This window comes from Pagrus major, chromosome 24 (genome assembly GCF_040436345.1).
Source record: "Pagrus major chromosome 24, Pma_NU_1.0".
NCBI classification, from domain to species: Eukaryota; Metazoa; Chordata; class Actinopteri; order Spariformes; family Sparidae; genus Pagrus; species Pagrus major.
The window spans coordinates 6605188-6627172 of record NC_133238.1 but is presented as its reverse complement, the minus strand read 5'-3'; the positions used below and the strand labels follow the sequence as shown (position 1 = coordinate 6627172).

Below are 21985 nucleotides of genomic sequence, written 5' to 3'. Positions count from 1 at the left end.
CACAGTTCCTCCTTTGTACTGTATGAGCCTATCTATTAGCTTTTTGGTGAACACACAGAAAACAAAGACCAGAACCAAACAGTCATCATCATCCTCCCACACCCAACATGTTCAATACTCTCTCAAGGTAGCTGAGCAGATTTAGTCCCGGCACTGTACAATAACTTGTTTTTTTCCCCTTGTTGGCGTAGGCAGCTCTCCATTGTCGGTGAACAAACACTTTAAAATGTCAAAGACGAATGTTACTTCTGGCATCTCAGGACAACTGTTGATGCCTTGGACTAATAAACAATTATTAAACAACCTTAGAGACACCAGTTGCGCAGAGTGTGTTCTGTGTTGTATGAAACCTTTATTAACCAGTATATTCCTGCTCTCAAATGGGTCACATACATGCTTCATTTTTGAGGAAGATGTCACTTTGGGCTCTAAAAAATGGTGACGAGTACCTCTCACAACTTTTAAAAATATTTTATAGACTAAATGATTAATCGTATAATCACGACAATAATCATTGGTTGCAGCCCGAGGGAAATTTCAGGGTGTCAGCAAAATAATCAAGGCTCCTTCTCTGAAATATCCGTATGAAGTCTTGTGCCAAATATGTCTAGGAGTTGACAAGATAAGCTCACTGAAGTTATCTACAGTTATCAACAGGCCCTCTAAAATGAAGTATAAACTCCATCGCACAGCTCAATTTTGGCTTAAACCTTCTTATTATGATTCTCCGGCCGCTTTATCAGTAACACAAGGGCAATCATCGCAACTACTTTTTTCTAAGGTACAGTATATGCTGTCATCATCAGTGCAGCTGCTCCCTGCTAAAATACTGCTGACAGTTTGAATATAATGAAATGAGGTGACCCCATGCCAGAGTAATAAAGATGATTTTGGCAAACTTCACCCCTCATGTGTCTTACTATGAAGACTATGGAGCTGAGAACAACAGCACAGAGTAAGGATTGAGATCTGAGTCATAGAACAATAGTGTCATAGATTATGATGCTAGAAAAGTTTTCCACATAGTAATTGTTATGATGACAATAACTGTATTTACCTAGCACCGTTTAAAAAAGAGCTAACAAAGATCTTTGACAGGCAAAGCAAAGGCAGGAAACTCAGGGAAACGACAATTTGCAAAACAAATACGAATAAAGACAAATAAAAAGGGAGAAAAAGACAAAATCAAAAGAGTAAAAGGATAGAAGGAAAAAGATGACTTCACATACAGGCAGGTCTATAAAAGTGGGTTTTAAGAAGTTCTCCTCAGGTAGGTGGTTCCAAATCTGAGGAGTCACCTTTAGATTTAAGCCTCAACTTAGGAACGGCCAAAAGGGCCCACCGGAGGCTCTAAGGCTGAGCACTGGCTCATGGGATCAGCATTTCTGCTGTGTACTGCAGCTCGGGGGCAGACCCAGACCAGCTTTAAAAGTGGCCGGTCGATTCTTAACTGTACAGGGAGCCAATAGAAGCCAGGCCTGGAATGATGTGATGTTGTCTGTTAAAGGAATGAAGTTTTAAGAAGCCGAGCTGCTACGTTCTGGAAAAGTTGGAGGCAAAAGAAAGAAAGAAAAAGCCTTAAAAACCTTAAAAACTGACTAGAAATAAAAGAACTTTTGAATGAACTTTTATATTTTTATTAACATTTAACCTCCTTAAAAGTAAAATATTGCCCTAGATTCTTATGTTTGAGTATGAAAACATGTTAAAAATATATAAATCTGTTCTTCCCTACTGGGCATGGAAGCATCTTGAGGACACAACAATGACATCTAATGGTCTACAACATGAGTAGGTAAAAAAAATCATAAAATCAAAATGCATCCAAGGATGGGCTGGATATAAGCAGAAAGAGGGATTTATTTATTATGAGAACAGGGAGGTGGAAGTCCTGTGTTATTTCAGTGCCTGTGGAGGGCGCTGCTGCCTCTCTACAGACAGACATGCAGAAAAGCTTCAAGCACAATAGAAAACAATAGGAGTGTGTGTGTGTGTTTTCTCATGTTGGAGCGCTGCATGTGCATGAAAAGCATTTCTTTTTCATTCATGCATAGTGTTTGTGTTGAAGCACTTTATCTGCATGATTTGTGTGTGTTCTCTTGAAAACTGTTCAAAGGTTTGGAATGGGCAGAGGGCTTTTTTTCCTTTTCTGTTTGAGGTGATGGATGATGGAATAAGTGGATGAAAGAAGGACGAGGTGCAAAGATTTTTTCTTTTGAAGTTTAGGAGCTGCGTCCCGCCTCCCTCCGATGTTATAAAAAGCAGCAGCGGAGATGAATTTTAATGTAAATGTAGCTTTGATTTATTCATGACTCCTTCACTCGGACTGACCTGGATAAAAACAGCATACACACCAACACACGCATCTCTCTTTTTTTTGTTCCTCTATTTCTGCTGTTGGGAAGACAGACTAAATAGTTGTGTGTCAGCAACATCGAGGGCAAGAGGAGTACCTGGCATCCTGTGAAGGACTCTTGGTTTAACTCACTGAAATGGGACAAAAGATGATGATCCAGGCTGACAGACTGCTGCTGCTGCTGCTACGTCTATATGGGTCTATATGATAGGAAGAAACAAAGCAAAGTATATCAGCACGGAAATGATAAAAACAGAATGGCACTGACATATTTTCTGTTCTTAAAGACCAAAATCTTCTGGTCTGCCTTCAGAACTCCATTTGACTTTATAGCATTTTAATGAGCAGGTTTTTCTTGTAGTCTTTTACACTTGTCTTGTTCCTGCAGGGTCCCACACTGCTGCCCCTCATTACTGCCACACACAGTGATCTACCACTGTGTTATTGATGTTCCACCACTATCAATGCTGCTATCGGTGAGCTCCTATTGTAAGGGCTAATAGACACGCTCTGGTGCCACCTAGTGGGCGTGAGGAACACAAACACATCATATTCCTGTGATGCACTGGAGGAAACTGTGTCTAGGTGCTTCTATGAATAGCACACATACACGCACAGAGGCGGAGGAAAAGTGTCAGAGAGAGGCCGGTCGCTGTCCGTGGTGCTGGAATATTTTGGTCCAAGCCTTCCGGCCTGTCTTTGACGTCAGGAAGCCTCAAAGCGACATCCGATTATTTTTTAATCGCATATGATTCATCCGCTGCCAGGTCCTTTTTTTGGATCCACACAATGGAAATTGTTTTGTTTTCGCAAAAAGACTACTAATAAAATACAGTAAATGCAGGGTACGAATATGATCAGTACCAATAGTATATTTTTCTATATTTATATTTTATTTTGATATAATTAGTCTTATTATAAGCCTGTTATTCACCCAGACTAACTCACATATAACAATTATAATAGCAGCAGTCTACATTGGGATTGAAAGGCTTGGGGAAGTGACTGCAATCAGCAAATTAAATGACAATCAACCTATCAGAGATCAAGATATCTCACATGCAAAGATGACATTTGGGATTGACAATGGGCGCTTAAATGTGATAATTCATTTTATCAGATTTTGAAATGTCTAAGCAAAACGTGGGAATTATGCCTTGTTCTTGGTGCTAAAGGAAAATGTCAGACAGTGTTTGTAAGGGGAAAAAAAACAGGTGTTGAACTGAATTACACATTGCTCCTGAGACTTATTAATAAGATAAATATCCGTATCTGGAGAGATTTTGTGAGTATCACCCTGCCATCAAAATTCCACGCAGCCAAACTCTACCGTCCATCATAGAAACATAGATAGGAGGAGATAGGACACGTAGATTGAAAAAGGTGTCAGGGTTTTCTTTGATATGAGTTTCCTCAGAAGAAAGAGGAACATTTCATTTCAGTGTTCTTTGTGTCCAGCTGGGTCCCAGCCCGAGCTCTTTGTTCCAGAGAGATGGCTGACCTACACGCTTCACTGGAAAGACACTTTCATGCTGGATTAAGAAATTTGGGCAAAACTCAAATCAGAACTTTTCAGAATAATAACATTTTATTTGACTTTGTCTGGTTGTACATGCAGTTATAGCCTTAATCATATCCTTCTGGTGCACTTATGTAACATACTTACTCAGTGAAGCTCTACACCTGATACTGCACCCCATCATGGAAGAAATGTGAGCGTACTGTAGTATAAGTTTACAGCTGGGAACCTGTTTGAAAGGTACGAGCACGTGCACGGCAGACAAACAAGACATGTGAGGCGGGCAGCCCTCCAGGTTATCAGCCTGTCAATCAGGCCCACCGCTTCGTGCATTTTTAAACCAATCATTCAGACAGCCTTTCACATGCTGAATACAGAGTGCCGGAATATGTGGGATGAAGTAACGAGCCGGGTAGGTTTTATTGTCTGCACGACTGAGATTCTTTGTATCAGTCTGAAATCAAATTAATACATTTGACTGGACATAAAATTATAGTCAGTAAATTGCTTTAAAGGGCAACTGCACCTGTTTTACACATTTGAATTTGTAACATGGGCTTCAGGGCTCTGGAGTTTATCAGATTACATGCAGGGTAATTGCTGGAGTTACCCTGTAATTCCTAAGATTTTTCCATATTATTTTTAGCTTTTCAGTTACATTTTCACACATAGGAAGAAATACTTTATTTGTCTTTGTGTCGGCCTAAAATTACTCAAACAACTACCAGCATTTGTTTTCTTTATTGTCACTTGGATGTGTGAGTCATTGTGCAGAGTTTGATGCTAGAAGGATGTTTTCACATTCATCTGTTGAAGTGAAAGCTTTAAATCTACAGCACAAACACTCAGATTGGGCTTGTCATTGAAGCAGGAGGCATCCAACCTTTGAAATGAAAATATTTGCATATTCAAAGATTATGTTTTTTTCAATGAGGAAGAATGAGTAGATGTAATTTACAGATGTTTTTAATTAAAGGTGCTGTAAGCCAACTTGCTGTGCATTTTGCAGTTAGCAATCCCCTCCCTCATCTTTTCCTTTCTTGTTGAGGCAGCTCTCTTTGCCCCTTTCTTTCCTTCAAACGTTTTTCATTGCTCGGCCTTTTTGGTAGTAGAAGCCGGGAGCGATGGAATCGGTAGCTGTCCCTGTTCTGCCATCGCTGGTGTAGGTACCAGAACAGAAGGATCCTGCTTTCTGCACGTTACCGAGCAGACCGGACCGCCTTTTTATGGAGCTCTCTTTTCTGATTGGATAAAGTGGGCAGGCATTTTTTTTATTATTGATGGTTAATGAAACTTTAATTTATAGTTATAGTATAGTATAGTATAGTTTATAGTTAATTTATACTCCACATGCTTTATAAACCATTTATTGTTTAATTGTTTAATGTAAAGTTGCTACTGATGTTTATAATAATATATTAATTATATTATAATTCATGAATACTGTGATAAATGGTTTATAAAGCATGTCAATGTTTGTTACCAGTAAATTAACTATTACCTAATGGTTAATTAACCATTAATTAATGATGGTTACTATAAAGAGTTACCCAGCTGCCCTAGGGTTAGGGTTACATGCATTCACTGTACATCTTACAGTAAAGATGAATAATTCAGTATTGTAGCTGAGCCCTGACATTGTTGGAGGCATGCTACAGGTGATGGTATCATGGAGTATGTTAATAATCTATTACATTCTGCTCTATTCTACTTCTATAGATTCCATACATGAACAACTTACATCACATATTCCATTCTAGAGCCCCACCCGGCACCTGTTGCCCGTTCCAGCTGACCGCCGACCGGTGACGTCGCCCCCACTCCTCACACACACACACACACACACACACACACACACACACACACACACACACACACACACACACACACGCACACTGGCCGTAATGAGAACGACAATTTGTTTTTGAGAGCGCGTGTGATTGCTCGCTCGGCGCGTGGCTCCAACAAAGGTCCGCTTCCAGAGAGCGCTCGCGCTTACCAACGTCAAAACACCCAGATTAACAATCATTGCACTTCCGGTCATTACTTTCAAAATAATAATATAAATACGCTATAATATAAATACGTGGACGAAATACGTCCATGTATTTCATGCAAAAACACTTTTCAGAAGACGTTTCACTATTAGGTCTAGTTCACAACCTTTAACAGGAAAAGGTCGGTGATAAATAGAAACAGACACATTATACAAGGTGTTGAAAGGAATTGTGTTTAATAGTCATAAAATAAATAATATGCAGCAGTCAATGTTAATTATATTTTAAAGCAAATAGGCTATATATCATAGATAATGTGGCTGATAAGAGTTTTAAAAGAAGTAGGCCTTTAACAAACAGTTGCAACGTCTTCTACTACTTAATTTCACCATTATTTGAAGTGCAACTTGTGTTTTTATTTGAAGAAAAGAAGATTTTTTTTTCTTAAATAACTGATTAAACAAACATTGACCACTTGATGGCAGCAACAGGTGGCAAAATGAGAGAAGGATGAAATCAGAATATAAGGCGATAAATAGGAACACAGTGTATCGTCATGACGTAAAGGTAAATATTTATTGTCAGGAGAGTGAGTTTACAATGTATAGAAAGCATTTAAAACAACACAAACCCTTTTATGCTTTAATTTTGAAAGCCAGAGCGCCCCTCTTCCGGTGCCGCTCTGTAACTCTCGCTAGTTTCACGCAGCTGGAGCGGCGCGCGGCTGCACGCGCGCCTCGCGCCTCTGTCAGCGGAATACAAACGGACGTTTTTCAGAGGAGGAGAGGGACACAACTGCTTTCTGGGCCACCGTGCTCCTCTTCACAGGGGCTTCTCCTTCCGTCGCTCTCGCCTGTTGACCATGGGAACACACAGTGACACCCGGGCTCCGCTGAGAGGAGCCGTTCAGTGACAGCTGCTGCTATCTGACTGACAGACAGACCGGTGAGACGTGACGGACAGGTGAACCGCTGTACGCTTTCAAACCAATGGCCCGGGCTGTAGCGACAACACAGAATATGCAGTAACGTGAAGTGGTGTGTTTATTTGGGACTTTACCGTGTTGTGGCTGAAGTATGGGGCCGTTATAGCCGGTTAAAGCGGAGCCTGGAGGTTTGCGTCTGGGGTTTGTCTGCGCTCCGTCCCCTCCGGTGGACACAGCTGAGGAGACTGGAGACACGGACGGAGACGGGGCTGTTTTTGTGTCGGCGGAGACATGGCAGCGGCGATAGCCAGCGGTTTGATCCGGCAGAAGCGACAGGCGAGAGAGCAACACGCCCACCGACCGACCACTCACCGGCGGCGGAAGAGCCCCGGTAAGAAGCAGGGGCTGTGCAACGGGAACCTGGTCGACATCTTCTCCAAAGTCCGAATATTTGGCCTGAAGAAGAGGAGGCTACGGAGGCAAGGTGCGAGACGCGCACATGCACGCACGCACGCAGACACACACACACACGCGCGCCGATATATTGATATGCTTGTGTGCGCGCGCGCCCACCGCACGCACACACTTTTTACGCACACACAGCCACCTTCACACATGCACGCCCTGGGTCGCGCGCGCTCACACACGCGCGCACAGTACACCCCAATCATGCATAAACACAGGCTGGCAGACTTGCCCCCCTCTCTCTGTCTTTTTTGTGATACACACACACACACGCACACGCACACACACTGTCATGTCTTGTAGTGCCCCATGGTTCAGTAGTTTCCAGGTACATCCATTATTGAAGCCACAGATTAGTCTGTCTGGCCTGTCTCTCTCTCCGCCTGTCTCCCTGTGCATCTCTACCTCGCTCGCTCATTCTCAGCTCATAATTTATAATAAAAGCCTCTGTCACCACGATCAGAATGTCAGACTTCAGCCCAATGACAGGACCAAAACTAACACCTCTCTCTTATTTTGAAACGACACCTCTGCTCCATGTCATTCTGACATTTCTCCTGGCCGTGACGAGGAGAAACAGGTTTTTTGTTCACGTGGAGGTCGAAAAAGTAAAAGCGTTCAGATTTCAAGTGAATCCTCACAAACATCGTTGTCAAACTGGGACAGATCTGGCTCTCAGCGTTACAGGAGGAGTGATCAGATAACGGGAGTGAATGCAGATTAATGAGAATGTTGTGATTGTGTGCTATGGAAAGCGTTCAATAGCTGAGGCGATAAGTGCTGCTGTAATCAATTGATTGTGTGAGAAACCAGCAGGTGACGGAGGAAGGGAGGAGAGAAGGAGGCAGGGAACGAGGGACAGAGGAGGAGAGGAGAGGAGAGGAGAGGGGAGGAGAAGGGAGGAGAGGGGAGTGAACGTGAGGAGTCATGTTGATAGGAATTGGTTTTCACCAGTTTGGTCTGGTGAGTATGAGGAATATTTTAGTGCCAGATTCCAGATTGTGGTGGGAGTTTTCTCCTCACCTTCCTTTCCTCTCTGTCCTTCTCTTCCTTTTTTCTTTCTATCACCTCCTTTCCTTATATCTTCGCTTCAGCTGCTCTGATTTGTTCACTTTCTGTTTCCTTACATTCTACTTTCACCTACTTTTATCTCCTTCCACCCTTCATTGACAACCTTTCATTTCTTCCTCCATTTTCCTTCTTTTTTGTCACCTTCCCTTCTTCCAGCATCATTTCACTTTTCCTCCCTCGTTCCCTTCCACCTGTCTTTATCAAGATGAACAGCTTCCTCCCCTCTCTCCGTCTCTCCTCCCCTACCTTCCTCTCTTTTTTGTCACGTCCTCCCCTAGGTTAACCTTAGTTCCTCTGCATTTTTAATCCTCCCTTCTCTTCCCTCTTGGCCTTTGCATCACCCCTCTCTCTTACCTTGTTTTTCCTCCTCCTTTAACTGCTCTTCCCCTCCCTCAACTCTTCTGGCCCTTCAAAAGTCACTCCTTCATCCCATCCTCCCTCCCCTCTTTTCATCACCCCCGGACTCGCTCTTGTCGTTTTATTCTGTCTTTCTCGTCTCCTTTTCCCTTTACCTTCTTTTTTCTTCTCCTGTATTTCACATTCTGTCCCTTTCATCCTTCTTTCCTTTCCTTTCCTTTCCCTTTTCTTTCCTTTCCTTCGTCATTTCTCTTCTTACCTTCTTCTTTTTCTCTTGCATCCTCTTTTCCCTTTTTCCCTTTTGTCACCTTTCTCTCTTATCTCATTTTTAGCCTTCATGTTCTCCTCGTCTTCCTTCCATCCCTGTCTTCCCTCCCAACGTTGCATCTCTTTTTTCCTCTCCTCCCCATCCTTCCTTCACTTATCTTCCTCTTCCTCGTAGCCTCCTCCTGTCCTCTGCCTTTTTGTCCTTCTTTTCTTTTCTCTTCCCATTTTCACCTTTATCCTCCTCCTCCTAATCGCTCCACTCGATCACCCTTCCTCCTCTCCATCATTATCATCCTCTTTTCATCCCTCCATCCCTTCTTTCATATTTAGAAAAATGGATGACAACAGCCTCTTCTCTCCTCTCCCTTCTCTGTCTTTGTGTCTCCTCGTCCTCTCATTGTTATTCTTCAATTCCTCGTTTCTCTTTTACCCCCTTTTCCTACCTTTCTACCATTTCACCAGTCCTTCCAGCTTCATTTTATTTTCTTTCCTCCCTCCCTCCTCCATCCGTCCCTTCCGTCTCCCCCTCCTCTGTGTTCCCAGCTGTGAGAGCTGCTGGTGAAAGCTTGGCAACGTCCACATTGTCTGCGCTCTCCCCGTGAGTGTGTGTTTGTGTATGTGTGAGAGAGATTTGCCAACATCCCCGACTGTCTTCCAGAGGTTTTGTGAAGGAGAGACAGGCAGACTCAAACCAATCTGCAGCCTTCATTACTGGATCAAAGATGTGGTTTAATACAGCTTTAATTTTCAATATAGAGTTAGACTGACATGGAGGCAAAATTGTGTTTATATTGGAAATGTGATGTAAGATGTTTTGACAACACTGTGCTCATGGTTTAGTTAGGTTTAGGTGCAAAATACATTTGGTTAGGGTTAGGGAAAGACCATGTTTTGGCTTAAAATACCTTGTTTTGTCCCAACATGCCACAAATACGGCTGGAAAATGTCCCAACATCAGTAGTTTTAAGCTTACAAATGTTCAAATGCTGTCTCAAGCACTGGTCTCTGGCTTGGCCCCCTTCTTGTCAAGCTGGAATGCCAACTCCTGCACCTCCCACCTTAAAAATGTCAGCTCATATACATGCAGTGTGTCCCTGATACGATAGTTACTGTAGAAATGTCAATATGGTGCATATTTCACATACAAATCTGAACATATGCATGGTTTGTAGAGATGTAAAATGCCAATATTTTATTCTGGTGACTGGGTTGTTGTTGAGTCTGAGTGCAGAATTCATGGCACTGGTGTGGGAGGATTTTTTACTCAACAGTATTTCAATCTTGCAGTAAAATCAGCTTCATTAAAGCTCTTCCAACCCACCTAAAACTATTTAATCAGTCACATATTGAATTTAATGTTTGTGACATTATGCAGGAATTCCCCGCCAAATTAAATGAGATTCACTTCTGCAACATATTGGCTTCTGGTAGATTGATGTGGCCTCGAAGACTTCCCATCGGCTGAGTCACAACACCAGCCAAGAACGGTGGTCTGATTTTACATGCCGCTGCTGAAATGCACCTGCTGTTAATATGTATACATATCAGATGGGGGTTTAAGACAACAGGAAGACGGATGTATAAATGCAAAGCCAGGCTGGAAGGAATACAAAAATACATTTTGAATTATATTTTATAAATTAAACAGACAGATGAAGACGTGACACATTCTTGAAAAAGATAAGAGACAATGAATTACATTTCCAGCAGCTTCCTCTGGTCGTGCGTCACACAAACAAGGGCAGAGAGATTGAAATGTGAGTGATTTCAGTCTGCGGTGGGCAGTGTGTGTGTGCTGATTTCTTTTCTGCTCTGACAGACGGATGCTGGGCAGGTAGTTTGGATCAGAAAGCAGCGAGAAATACCACAGCTGTCAGTCTGGATGATATTTACTTAATGCATGGAAATATTAATGGAAATATGATCATTACCGGCTCATATGTCACTAGTTTTTAATTCATGCATTCAAGTACTAAAGCAACATGGACTTCTGAGACACCAAAGACCCATATCTATTGTGAATGACACTCAGTGTGCACAGTAGAGCATCCCGCCCTCGTCCATTGTCATGAACCCTGCGTACTGACCGAGAGGATGCGATCATGGACACGCCAAGAGAAGGATTCACTGCTGAGATGAGTTTAGTGATGCAAGAGGACCTGTTGCACATTTTCAGGCACCTTGTAAGGATAACCCCTGTGGAGTCCTTGAGGGAATCAAAGACCAAAAAAATTATTATTTAAGTCAGCAAATGGAAGAAAATGTAATACTTTTCCCAGCTGATCACCTTGAGAATGTTCTTGAGAAGGAACAAGAGGAAGACACTAAATAAAGTAGGGCTGCGCCTATTGGAATTTTTTCCATTGCTCAATTAATATAACAATGAATTTACCCAAAATACACTTTAAAAACTTGTCTCGTTAATATTTCAGTGTGTTATCCAAGCATATTCTGTGAAAAATGAACAAATGCTACCAGAAACAAAGAGTTCATGTGTTGACAAAAATAAACCCTGTTTGTCAGATGCCTGATCAGAAAAATACTGAATACTGAATACTAATACTGAATTTAGTCACTATATGCAATAATAATAATAATAATAATAATAATAGCAACCCTTTCCCTGAACTGGAGAATCAGTATTTTTACTTAAGTACTAGACCTGCAACTTAAAATGATCATGACGTGGATTTATTTCATCACTGGAGTAATATGTAGCTTATTTATAGTCTCTGCTAAATGTATTTCTGCATTAGTGTGGGGGTAATAATTTAAATGATTTAAAGACTGTAACAATAGACTGTAAAGTTAGTTTAAGCCAACTTTTTTCTTGTACGTGACCGTTTGAATAAATAGTAGATATTAAACAGCCGAACAACAACTTTAAATGATGCTCGGTATAACAGCGGTAGCGGTGCAGGAATTGCTTTTAACATGGAGCCGATGAAGAAACATTTAACATTAGAAAATCAGTGACTTCTAACAGACGCACATTCAACATAAACAAATTGAAATGGATTAAGTTGACGTGTAAGTCCAGCCCTAGAATAAAAATACATCTCATCTCGAGCTGCAAAAATCCATCGATTAGCCGATCGAAAGAATTGCCTATTTTGATTATTGATTTATCTTTTTAGTCGTTATTCAAGCAAAAATGTCAAACTTTCGCTACTCCCAGCTTATTGAATGAAAGGATTTGCTGCTTTTCTTTGTTATTTATGACAATAAATTGAGAGTCCTTGGAGTTTTGCAGTGTTGTTTTCTTTTTGGATATTTGAAGAGTTGGTTCGACAAAAGAAGCGATTTAAAGACTGTTTTGGTTCTGGGAGATTGTGATGAGCATGTTTTATTTTTTGGGGCATTTTAAAGACTAAACAATTGATTAAAGGTAAAAATAACCAGCAAATTAATGGATGGTAAAAATAAACATTTGGTTGCACCCAGAATCTCAGCTGCTGTCGCCACACAGTCCTGACCCCAGCTTGAAAGTGGACAGATAATCACTGTTAGTTAAATCAGTTTCAAAAGATTAGGTAACCAATGCTAATGTTTATCACATTAAAGCCACTACCTGTAACTTATGTTACTCAGTGCGACGTAGCTCTGTGTTTCACCTGTGTTGGTCGATATTTTATGCCTGTGATGGACTTGCTATCTGCACAGGGTGTTCCCTTGCCTTTCAACCAATGCATTGTATTCTTGTCAAGGCTGGAAAAGCCTCTGAAAAAGCCTCGAGACGAAACGGCATTAAAGCTAAAGGCGGTGGTATGTAGTTCAGGCTTATGAACAGTACGTATAGAATGTCTCATTAGAACAAATTCAGGTGAAGTCTCAGGTCTTTTACTACTTGTTAGTATAGATACATAATCAAACAAAGTGCGTCATTGCTGCCATGTTAGAGGTGAAGGACATTTACTGAAGCCGAACCAGATCCGAATGGTTTTTAACAAGTAATCTGCCCCCTTTTCAGCACCACAAGTGTTTCTTTAATCACCAATCACTCTGATGTAAATGAGGATAAAATGGTTGCACTCATTTGCTGCTTTTTCACTTGGATGCAGTTGCTTTGTGAGATGGTGTGTGTATGTGTGTGTGTGTGTGTGTGTGTGTGTGTGTGTATGTAAAAAAGAGAGAATATTCAGCGCATCACTTGTATGAGACACCCATGTTGATGTTTTATGCCGTGTTAAACACTGTATTTAGACTCAGACTGGAGCGAATTAACAGACAATGCCACATGTCAAATCAGCGTGGCTGCTTGACGGGCTGACTGATTGAATGAGATCACATTATGGTGGGAATATAGCTGTGTGTGTGTGTGTCTGTGTGGATGGGGGAATACCCTTTCACTGGAACAGTCTGGAATCACGAGACTGTTGCCGTGGCAACGCGAGAATGGGAATTTCCCTAGTAACAGACAGGGTGAGGAGATTCTGGGAAGAGTGGGAATATCACCTTGGCGACTGTGGGAATGTCACCGTGGCAACGGTTGAATATGAGTAAGTGGATAATGGGATGTTAGGTAGATGAATAGACACAAATAGATGATGAGTTGATGCTGAGTAAATGTGGTCCCCTGTGGAGAATTATTGATTTTTCATCTGTACAGCAGGGATCTATGCAAACACCAACAATAACTTTGACTCCATTTCAGACTGTAATTGTACTTATAATAAAGCTGAATGATGTGATTAAAAATCTATATCAGAATAGATAATATCATAAGATAAGTCTATTAGTAGCAGTTTGTTAAATACATCAATGCAATATATCTCTTTCACAGTCTTCTGTAATGCAGTATGTATAAGTATATATGCAGTAAGTATATCGAGACTATCTCTCCGAACAGTTACATATTCCATATGTATGGGGACCATGCACAGGCTTAAAAGGCCCAGGTGTGCATGATTTCACTGAGAGAGGACGAGACTTTGAGTACAGAGGAAGGAAGATAAGCAAATACATCCACTCACCATTGTGTTAGAGAGTTTGTCCCTGGGGTTTTATTCCTGATATTTCCTTGTCCCGAAGCGGGAAGGCACTGTCAGGCCGTATTTGGACATCAGGGGCAGACCTGCTCTCCAGGGGAGGCCCATGCCCAGGGGAATAGAGTATGCACCTAGAGGTAGCTGAGGGAATCTGGCATTGCTTTGGCAGGGCTCAGGGCTGCTTTATGCTTTTCCCCCATTCAGCCATCTTCTGCCCAGGAAGAAGAAATGAAGCTGATCCCGGTGGCCCCGAACTGGCCTCACATGGTGTGGTTCTCAAGGATAACACCCCTCTTGGAGGGGAAGCCTGGGGACATCCAGTTTGCAGAGAACTTCTCCCTTTCCGTAGGGGCTCAAAATCTGAGCCTGGCCCCTGAGGGGGCAAGTATGTTTGGCATGGGGCTTGTGCCGTCAGTGGTTTGGATCAGGCAGAGTGCGTGAGCACCATTAACAAGAGCAGCATATTCTTACCAGTGGGAACTCTTGTGTCATGGTGCAGGGCGTACCAAGTTGATATATATTTTGTACAGCTCCAGACTTACAGCATGCATGAGATTGGCCAACCTGACATCTAGGCATTGTGTTGGCTGCCTTATGACTGGAACCCTTGAGCCCCTGGAGTTGAGAGACATTAAGTGGTTGTCACTAAAGGTTGCATTCTTCATAGCAGTGACATCTGCTAAAAGTATAGGGGAGTTATAGGCTCTGTCAACGCCAAGAACTGCTGTTGTTTCCTGCCAGTAGACCCAGGAGTTATATTGCGTTCGAAACTGTCGTTGCTGCCGAAGGTGATCTCAGACCTTCACCTGAATCAGTAAGTGGAGTTGTGATCCCAAAGTCCTGCTCAGAAGGAGGGCGAGGAGGATCGAGAAGGATAACTGTTATGCCTGGTCAGATCCCTGAGGGTCACATCCAGCGAACAGAGGCATTCAGGAAAACAGACAAGGTTATTTGTGCTAAGTTCCAGTTCCTGGCTCACCCAGTGTCCAAGGCTGTCGCACTGGATTGGGGAAACGATTCAGCAGGTGTACAAAGGTACATAGTGTCTGATGTTGTCACTAACCAATGTGTGTGTAAGGTGTATATTTGTATACAATATTTCATAGGGGATTTGTTTTAATACGTACTGTTTAGAGCACTCTGGTGGCAGGGAAGTCTTACTCGAATACCAGGGTCAGAACCTGGGGGTCATTCCTGGGGTCATTCTACAACACAAGGTTGTACTATGAAATGCAAGTTGTACTCCCTTTATGCTACACAAGAAAAAATGTTTTTATGATGGAGTGTTGAGGATGAGTTCAGGAGTCTCACAGCCTGAGTAAAGAAGCAGTTCTGTAGTGTGGTAAGAGAGCCACGATATCTTTTGCCAGATGGCAGCAGAGTGAACAGATTTATAGATGATTCAGAAAATAATTAATAAATGTTGCTTCTTACTGAATAAAATACATCAAATTGCAGAAGTAGAGGTTTGATTGGAAATAAGTACACAATAACTCTGTTATACTGTATACTGTGATATTTCTGAGATGGTTATCATACTGTGAAAGTCTATAGCTCTATATTGTTTCAAATTTTATGATACTTGTGTTGATGCGATACATTTTCGTATTGTTGGGACCTCACCACATGGTTCAGACAATAGAGCCAAACATGAGTCCTAACCTGAATAGAGGCATCAGCTAGGCAATTGAAGGACCCACAGCATGCATGCCAGGGTACTCAGCACCTCACAAACTACAAAGGCAGCAAAGACCAAACTACCAGCAGCAGTGACTCGTTAGCGGAGGAGATCAACCACTTCTTTGCATGCTTCGAGGTGAATGAGACAGAGACTGGGCCAGCACAGCGACCAGCTGCTTGCAGCCTGGCACTTACTGTTCACCACAGGTGATGTCAGGAGGGTGCTTCGTGGTGTCAACCACAGGAAAGCGGCCGGTTCAGACAGGATTCCAGGGGGGCCACTCAGAGAATGTGCAGATTGACTGGCTGAGGTATTTTGCAACCTTTTGAACCTCTCCTTGTCAAAATGCACTGTCCCCAAAAGTCTGCCATTATCGTGTCCCAAAAACAACAACAATCAGCAGCCTCAGTGACTTCAGACCTGTGGCTCTCACCCCCACTGTAGCAAAGTGCTTTGAGAGGCTGGTCCTGAGATACCTTAAATCCTCACTCCTGCCCACCCTGGACCAGCACCAATATGCCTACAGAGGCATATGATAAACAGAAGACACCATCAACACATCTCTCCACACTGCACCGACCCACCTGGAACATCCAGGGGCATATGTGAGGATGTTATTTGTGGACTTCAGCTCCACATTCAATGGGATCATCCCTAGCAGAATGGTGGCCAAACGGCTCAACCTAGGTGTCAGTCAGCACACATGCAGATGGATCAAAGACTGTCTGACGGACCAACCACAGACTGTCAGGAGAGGACCCATCACTCTCCAACCCTGACACTGGTGCACTGCAAGGTTGGGTGTTCTTTACTCTCTCTACACCTATGACTGCACACCAACCCACACCACAAACACAATAAATAAGATTGTGGATAATACCACTGTGGTAGGACTGATTCAGAACAACAATCAATCTGCATACAAGAGTGAGGTCAGCAAACTGTCACAGTGTTGCTCTCACAATCTGACTATCGACACCTCCAAAACAAAGGAGCTGATCATCAGCTTCAGGAAACAGAAAGAGGAGTCTGCTCCCATACATCGGAGGAAACCTCACACGGACTGTCAACATAACCTAGTAAAAAGGCACTGAAGCAACTCTACTACCTGAAGACAGTGAGAAGGGCTATCCTGTCCCAGCAGCTACTGGTGTCCTTTTATCACTGCTTTGTAGAAAGCATACTCACCTACGGCATCCTGATGTGGCATGCCAGCTGTACTGTGGCTGATAAAATAACTCTACAGAGAGTCATAAAATCAGCACAGAAAATCACCAACACTGAGCTGCCTTCACTTGAAGACATGTAAAGAACTCGATGTCTTTGTCCGGCCACCAACATCATCAAAAACTCATCCCACGCTGGTAGCCACCTCTACTGGTCCATCTACACCCTCATTTCCAGATTACTTCATCCAAGGGTATTCAAAGAACTGAACTCCAAAAACTTGCAGTAGAAGACGCGAACGTAAGCACTTTTGCCACAAAGTCAACTGACTGGCTTCTCTCCTGCGTGATTTCTCATGAGTCTCCTCAGACCTTACAACTGTGCATGAACTATGCGTGAGCTTCTAACTTCTGATTGAAGCTGTGTGACCTTCTAACTGAACTCCTTTCCACAAATTGAAAATAAAAAATATACACAGTATAAATAACAAAAATAAATAACACCAAGTTTTTCTAAGTCCTGTTTTTTTAAGTGCAAGCAATAATCAAAGTAGTACAGTGTGCAAATAGAGACTGACCAAATTTTTCTTCAAGCATGATACCGCGCTGAAAGCTGGCATTATATTCACTGTGCCCACATCTGCCATCATGTCACACATAATTGAGAAATGTAAGTGTTTATAAGGTGGCTTAGATTCTTGTGATTCTATTCATGCAAACCATTTTACCACAAGTTACAATTAACAAACACACAACAAACAACCTAACAAACTAGCATGTATGAAGTTTTGCAAACTCATGTGTCAGGTGTCTGGGTGTTTCAGGGGTGCATCAAGCTTAAACAAAAACTGTCTCCTCTTATTCCCAAATGTCCACTAGATCCATTCCAGAAACATTTTTAGTCCAACACACAGTATTCCATGATTTTTCATGCTTTTGTCTGTAAAAAGACTGCTCTCACTTCACAGCAGATACCACTATCCCTCTATCCTGGAGGTCCAGAGATGGCAGCCATTTGATTGACCATTCTATGGGTATATATAAGCTTCTATGTCCGTCCTAGAGCTTACAATAGCCTTCTTTTTCCTCTCTCCTGAGCCACTAACATACAAGCTTCCAGATGATTAATGCATCATGTAGCCAATGAGATTTCAAATCCAGTAATATATAGTTTATACAAGTTTTTAAAGCCCTAAGCTTGTAAAAAATGCAAGTTTATATATTTTTATGTGTTTTACTCATTGAATAAGCTGTTTTTCCACCTAAGCAATTGTGCTTGACTATTTAATATTTATAAAGTTAAAGTAAATAAGGAAATAAAGAACTTTAATGAGTTTTTTCCCCTGCTGGCATTTTTTTGCCCAGCCATCCATTTCCTGTGATATTGTTATCTAATTTGAACCTGGTCCATTTAAGACTATATGATGTGGACCCATTGTGTTTTCCAGCTAATAGGGGCAGTTACAGGTTTACTTACAGGATTACTGTCAGAATCACTTACACAGCTTTTAACAACGTGGGAAAAATCATCTTATAACCATTTTATAAGCCCAAAACCATGCCTGTACTCCAAATGGTTCAACAACAGCTTTGAATTTACTTTTGGCTAGACTGGGATAGGTGTTTTATGATCATTTTACATACATTTTTAGTAATACGAATTCAACAATAAGAACAGGTTAAGCCAACAGAAAGACAGATGTATGAATTTGAGGCCAGGCTAGAAAGAAAACTCTGTGCCCCAAGGTGTGATTCGGTAAGACACACAAATATTATCTTTTATAAATTAAAGAGACAGAAGAAGTACAAAAGGCATAACATGTTTTTGAAAAAGATAAGGGGCAATAAATTACATTTCCAGCAGCTTTCTTTGGTCATGCGTCACACAAACAAGGGCAGAGAAACTGAAATGTGGCTCCAGTGATTTCAGTTTGCAGTGGGCAGTGTGAGAGTGTGCTGTTTTCTGCTTTGCTCTGACAGACGGATGCTGGGCAAGTAATCTTAAAGCAGTGAGAAATATCACAGCTGTCAGTCGGAAAAACGTTAACTCAATGCACAGAAATAAAGACTAGCAATAAGAGTTTGCCTACATTAGACCTACATAGTGTTAATTCATTGCCTTAATTCACGCACTATGGCTTGCCTCGCCTTTCTGTTTCTCTCTCCTTTCTGTTGTGTGTGTACCAGCAACGTTATGTCCTTTCTTCCTCAGCGATTTATGGAGACGACCAAAAAACACACCTTGTATGGAGGATGCTCGTTTGTTAATTATGCAGCCAATCAAAACTAACATGCACTGAATGACATCGTAACAACCCAGTGCACTTACAAGTTTGTACAAAACAACGACATAAGTAGGCCGACATTAAATAGGAGAGGGTGCATCACAATCAGTGCGTTCACAGGAGGGATGTAAGACCTGTCTCTCTGGTTAAGTGTATGCGATGAAAACACTGGGAATATCTGTTAAATAGCCCTAACATGTATGTGATATTTTCTTACCCCTTAATTCCAATGGGCATGTTTGAGTGTTTCAGAAGCAGACCGTCATGCCTGCCTGATATTGTTGACTTGCTCAGATTGCTCAGGTTTATTTCATTATTTTGTCCTTGATTTTTGCGCTTCTACTGTGGTTGATCAGGCTATGTAGTTAAATTGTTTCGCTATTTGTTAATATTTCCAACTTTGTTATGCTGTAAATCCGGCACAGGGTGTTTTATTTTAAAAACCGACATGCTTGACATGATGCACTATGCCGTTCCGCTGTCTAACTTTCTGTCTGGTTCGATGTGCTCTGTGCAGATTGACACGGCTGCGGTTCACTTCCATCAACAACAACAAAAAAAAAGTCATTAAATGAAACCTTTTTTGTTCAACAAAAGTTCTCAAATGTAAAATGTAGTTTAACACAGTCGGCGAGAACTCTGCCCCAATGAGACAAGACATATAACTTTCTTGTCCTGGACCTGGTGGTCCAAAGGTGCCAACACTCCTTGGCGGCGCTCCAAGCAGCTAACGGAGCTAACTTGTAGCTATGGTACGCAGTAGTTAGCAAACACTGTAAATCACAGAGAGTTGAGGCAGAACAAAAATAATATTTATAATAAATGTGATGTGCGCATAACTAAAATCCTCCTAGTGTTGGGAGACACTTGCCTGCAAATGTTATAGCTGTCTTTCTAATCTAACTTAGATTTATTATTGACTGCACAATGCAACATGCTAAGCAGTGTGCTGGGAGTTCTGTCAGTTCAAGTGCTGGTTGCAAGCTTCACTGCTCCTCTCCTCTCCTCTCCTTCTCCCCTGCTGCACAAGATGGATCCTTCACAGAGACGGAAAACACCCCTGCTCTCGCTCTCTCTCTCTCTCTCTCTCTCTCTCTCTCTCTCTCTCTCTTCACACACACACACACACACACACACACACACACACACACACACACACACACACACACACACACACACACACACACTCTTCACAAACTGGGTCAGAACTGTCTTTCTTCTGTCCCTGTGCATTAGGGTATACCTTTACACATTCGCTCTCGGTCTCACACACACACACACGTTCAAAGGGGATTCCCACCCTGCTCTAGCTGCGCCGGCGAAGGCGATGCCAGTGATGAGTGTCTTCACGGAGGGAAAATGGGTGTGGTCACATGTGTGCGTGAGTGATATTAGATAATCAGTGTCACCGACCAGCGTGAGTGTTTGTGTGGAAAAAGCGTGCTGTCTGTCCACAGAGAGCGCTGAGAACAGGATGGAAAGAAAAGCCTGTCTGTACCTGCCGAAGAAGCAGTAATATTATATCACCTACTGCAGGTGTCTCCATCTTTATCTAGTGACTCAGTCGCTCTTTGTCCCTCAGCTCCTTCCCATCGCCTTTGTCACTCTCTCATTGTGACCAGCTATAAAGCCTGACAGCGAGACGCAAGAAGCAAACAGTGAAAGGCAAAAGTGTAGTTTAAATACAGCATTTAATTGATTCATTTATCCGTATTTCAACGTTTGTGGATGAATCAAAATCAAGTATAATAGTTCACCCTAAAAACATAATTCATTATGTGTCGGGTGAAGTTTCATAGTCCACAAAACATTTCTCGAGCTTGATGACGAAACAACATCGAAGCCTTCTCCTAAACAACTGAAGTAGCTGGGAACATGTTTAAAAGACTTGCTCCATACAGCTGTCCGGTGTAATCAAAGTCTCTCGTAGCCCTCAGGTCCTGAACTGATTTGAAAAGCCGTTATTTTACACCCTAAATTCACTCTTGAGCTTTTGCACCCACTTTCGATGAGGTGGTGCTTTTAGCTTAGCAGCTACATTGAAGATTTTGGTTTAAAAAAGTGTGTGAATAACATCTCTTTGAATCAATTTGGAATCTCGGGGCTTCGTTATATTGGCCATTACATTTTTTTCAGGGGTATAATGGGGGACAGTGACTTGATTTTCATTTTTGGGTGAACTTATCCTTAAAAACCTAAAACATCACATATAACCTCCTTCAAAGATCCATACAATTATTTATGTTTTAATAAAGGGAATTGCGCCTGTATATCAATATATTGGTCAATAGTAAACAAAATATAGTAGATGCAAAGTCATTATGAAGCTGCTCTAGACCATCAGAAATAATTTGTCACTGTTATTCAAGTGGAACAATGACCATGAAGAACGGATTAGTCCAAGAATTCTGTAATGGATTGGATGTGCCTGACTAGTCTCCCTGCAGGAAGTCCCTCAGGATGCAGCGTGTGGCCACGTTGTGCTTTAATGGCAAACTGTATTCTATCTCAAATGTGCCTCACAGGAAATTGATTTCTGGGGATTAATTTGTAGATAAATCATTTACAAATCATTATGCTGACGCTGACAGAATGTATTACTCATTTTATTTGCTCGTTTATATGTAAGGGCTGTATTACGTACAGCATCTATCAGATCTGTTCAACTTACCTCCCTGTGTCTGTTTCTTTGTTGTGTAGAACCACAGCTGAAGGGCATAGTGACCAGGTTGTTCTGTAGGCAGGGCTTCTATCTCCAGATGGGCCAGGATGGAAGTATGGACGGGACCAAAGACGACAGCACCAACTCCTGTAAGTCCACACATGCACGCACACACATACACACACATACACAGCCAGTCTAGTCACTAGGATATAATGTAAGCTAATAATGTTTTATTTGACAATT

At 42.0% G+C, this 21985-nt stretch overlaps 1 protein-coding gene across 4 annotated transcripts in view; it reads left to right on the top strand.

The window, feature by feature from the left end:
• Positions 1–21985, top strand: part of LOC140992114 (fibroblast growth factor 14-like) — a 68291-nt gene that overhangs the window by 24383 nt on the left and 21923 nt on the right. Inside the window, exons 1-2 of one of the 4 annotated variants that reach the window (XM_073462372.1) lie at positions 7089–7281; positions 21778–21888. In XM_073462372.1, the coding sequence (XP_073318473.1) occupies positions 7089–7281; positions 21778–21888 (304 nt within the window). The other 3 variants (XM_073462375.1, XM_073462376.1, XM_073462373.1) reach the window with 3 other exon arrangements.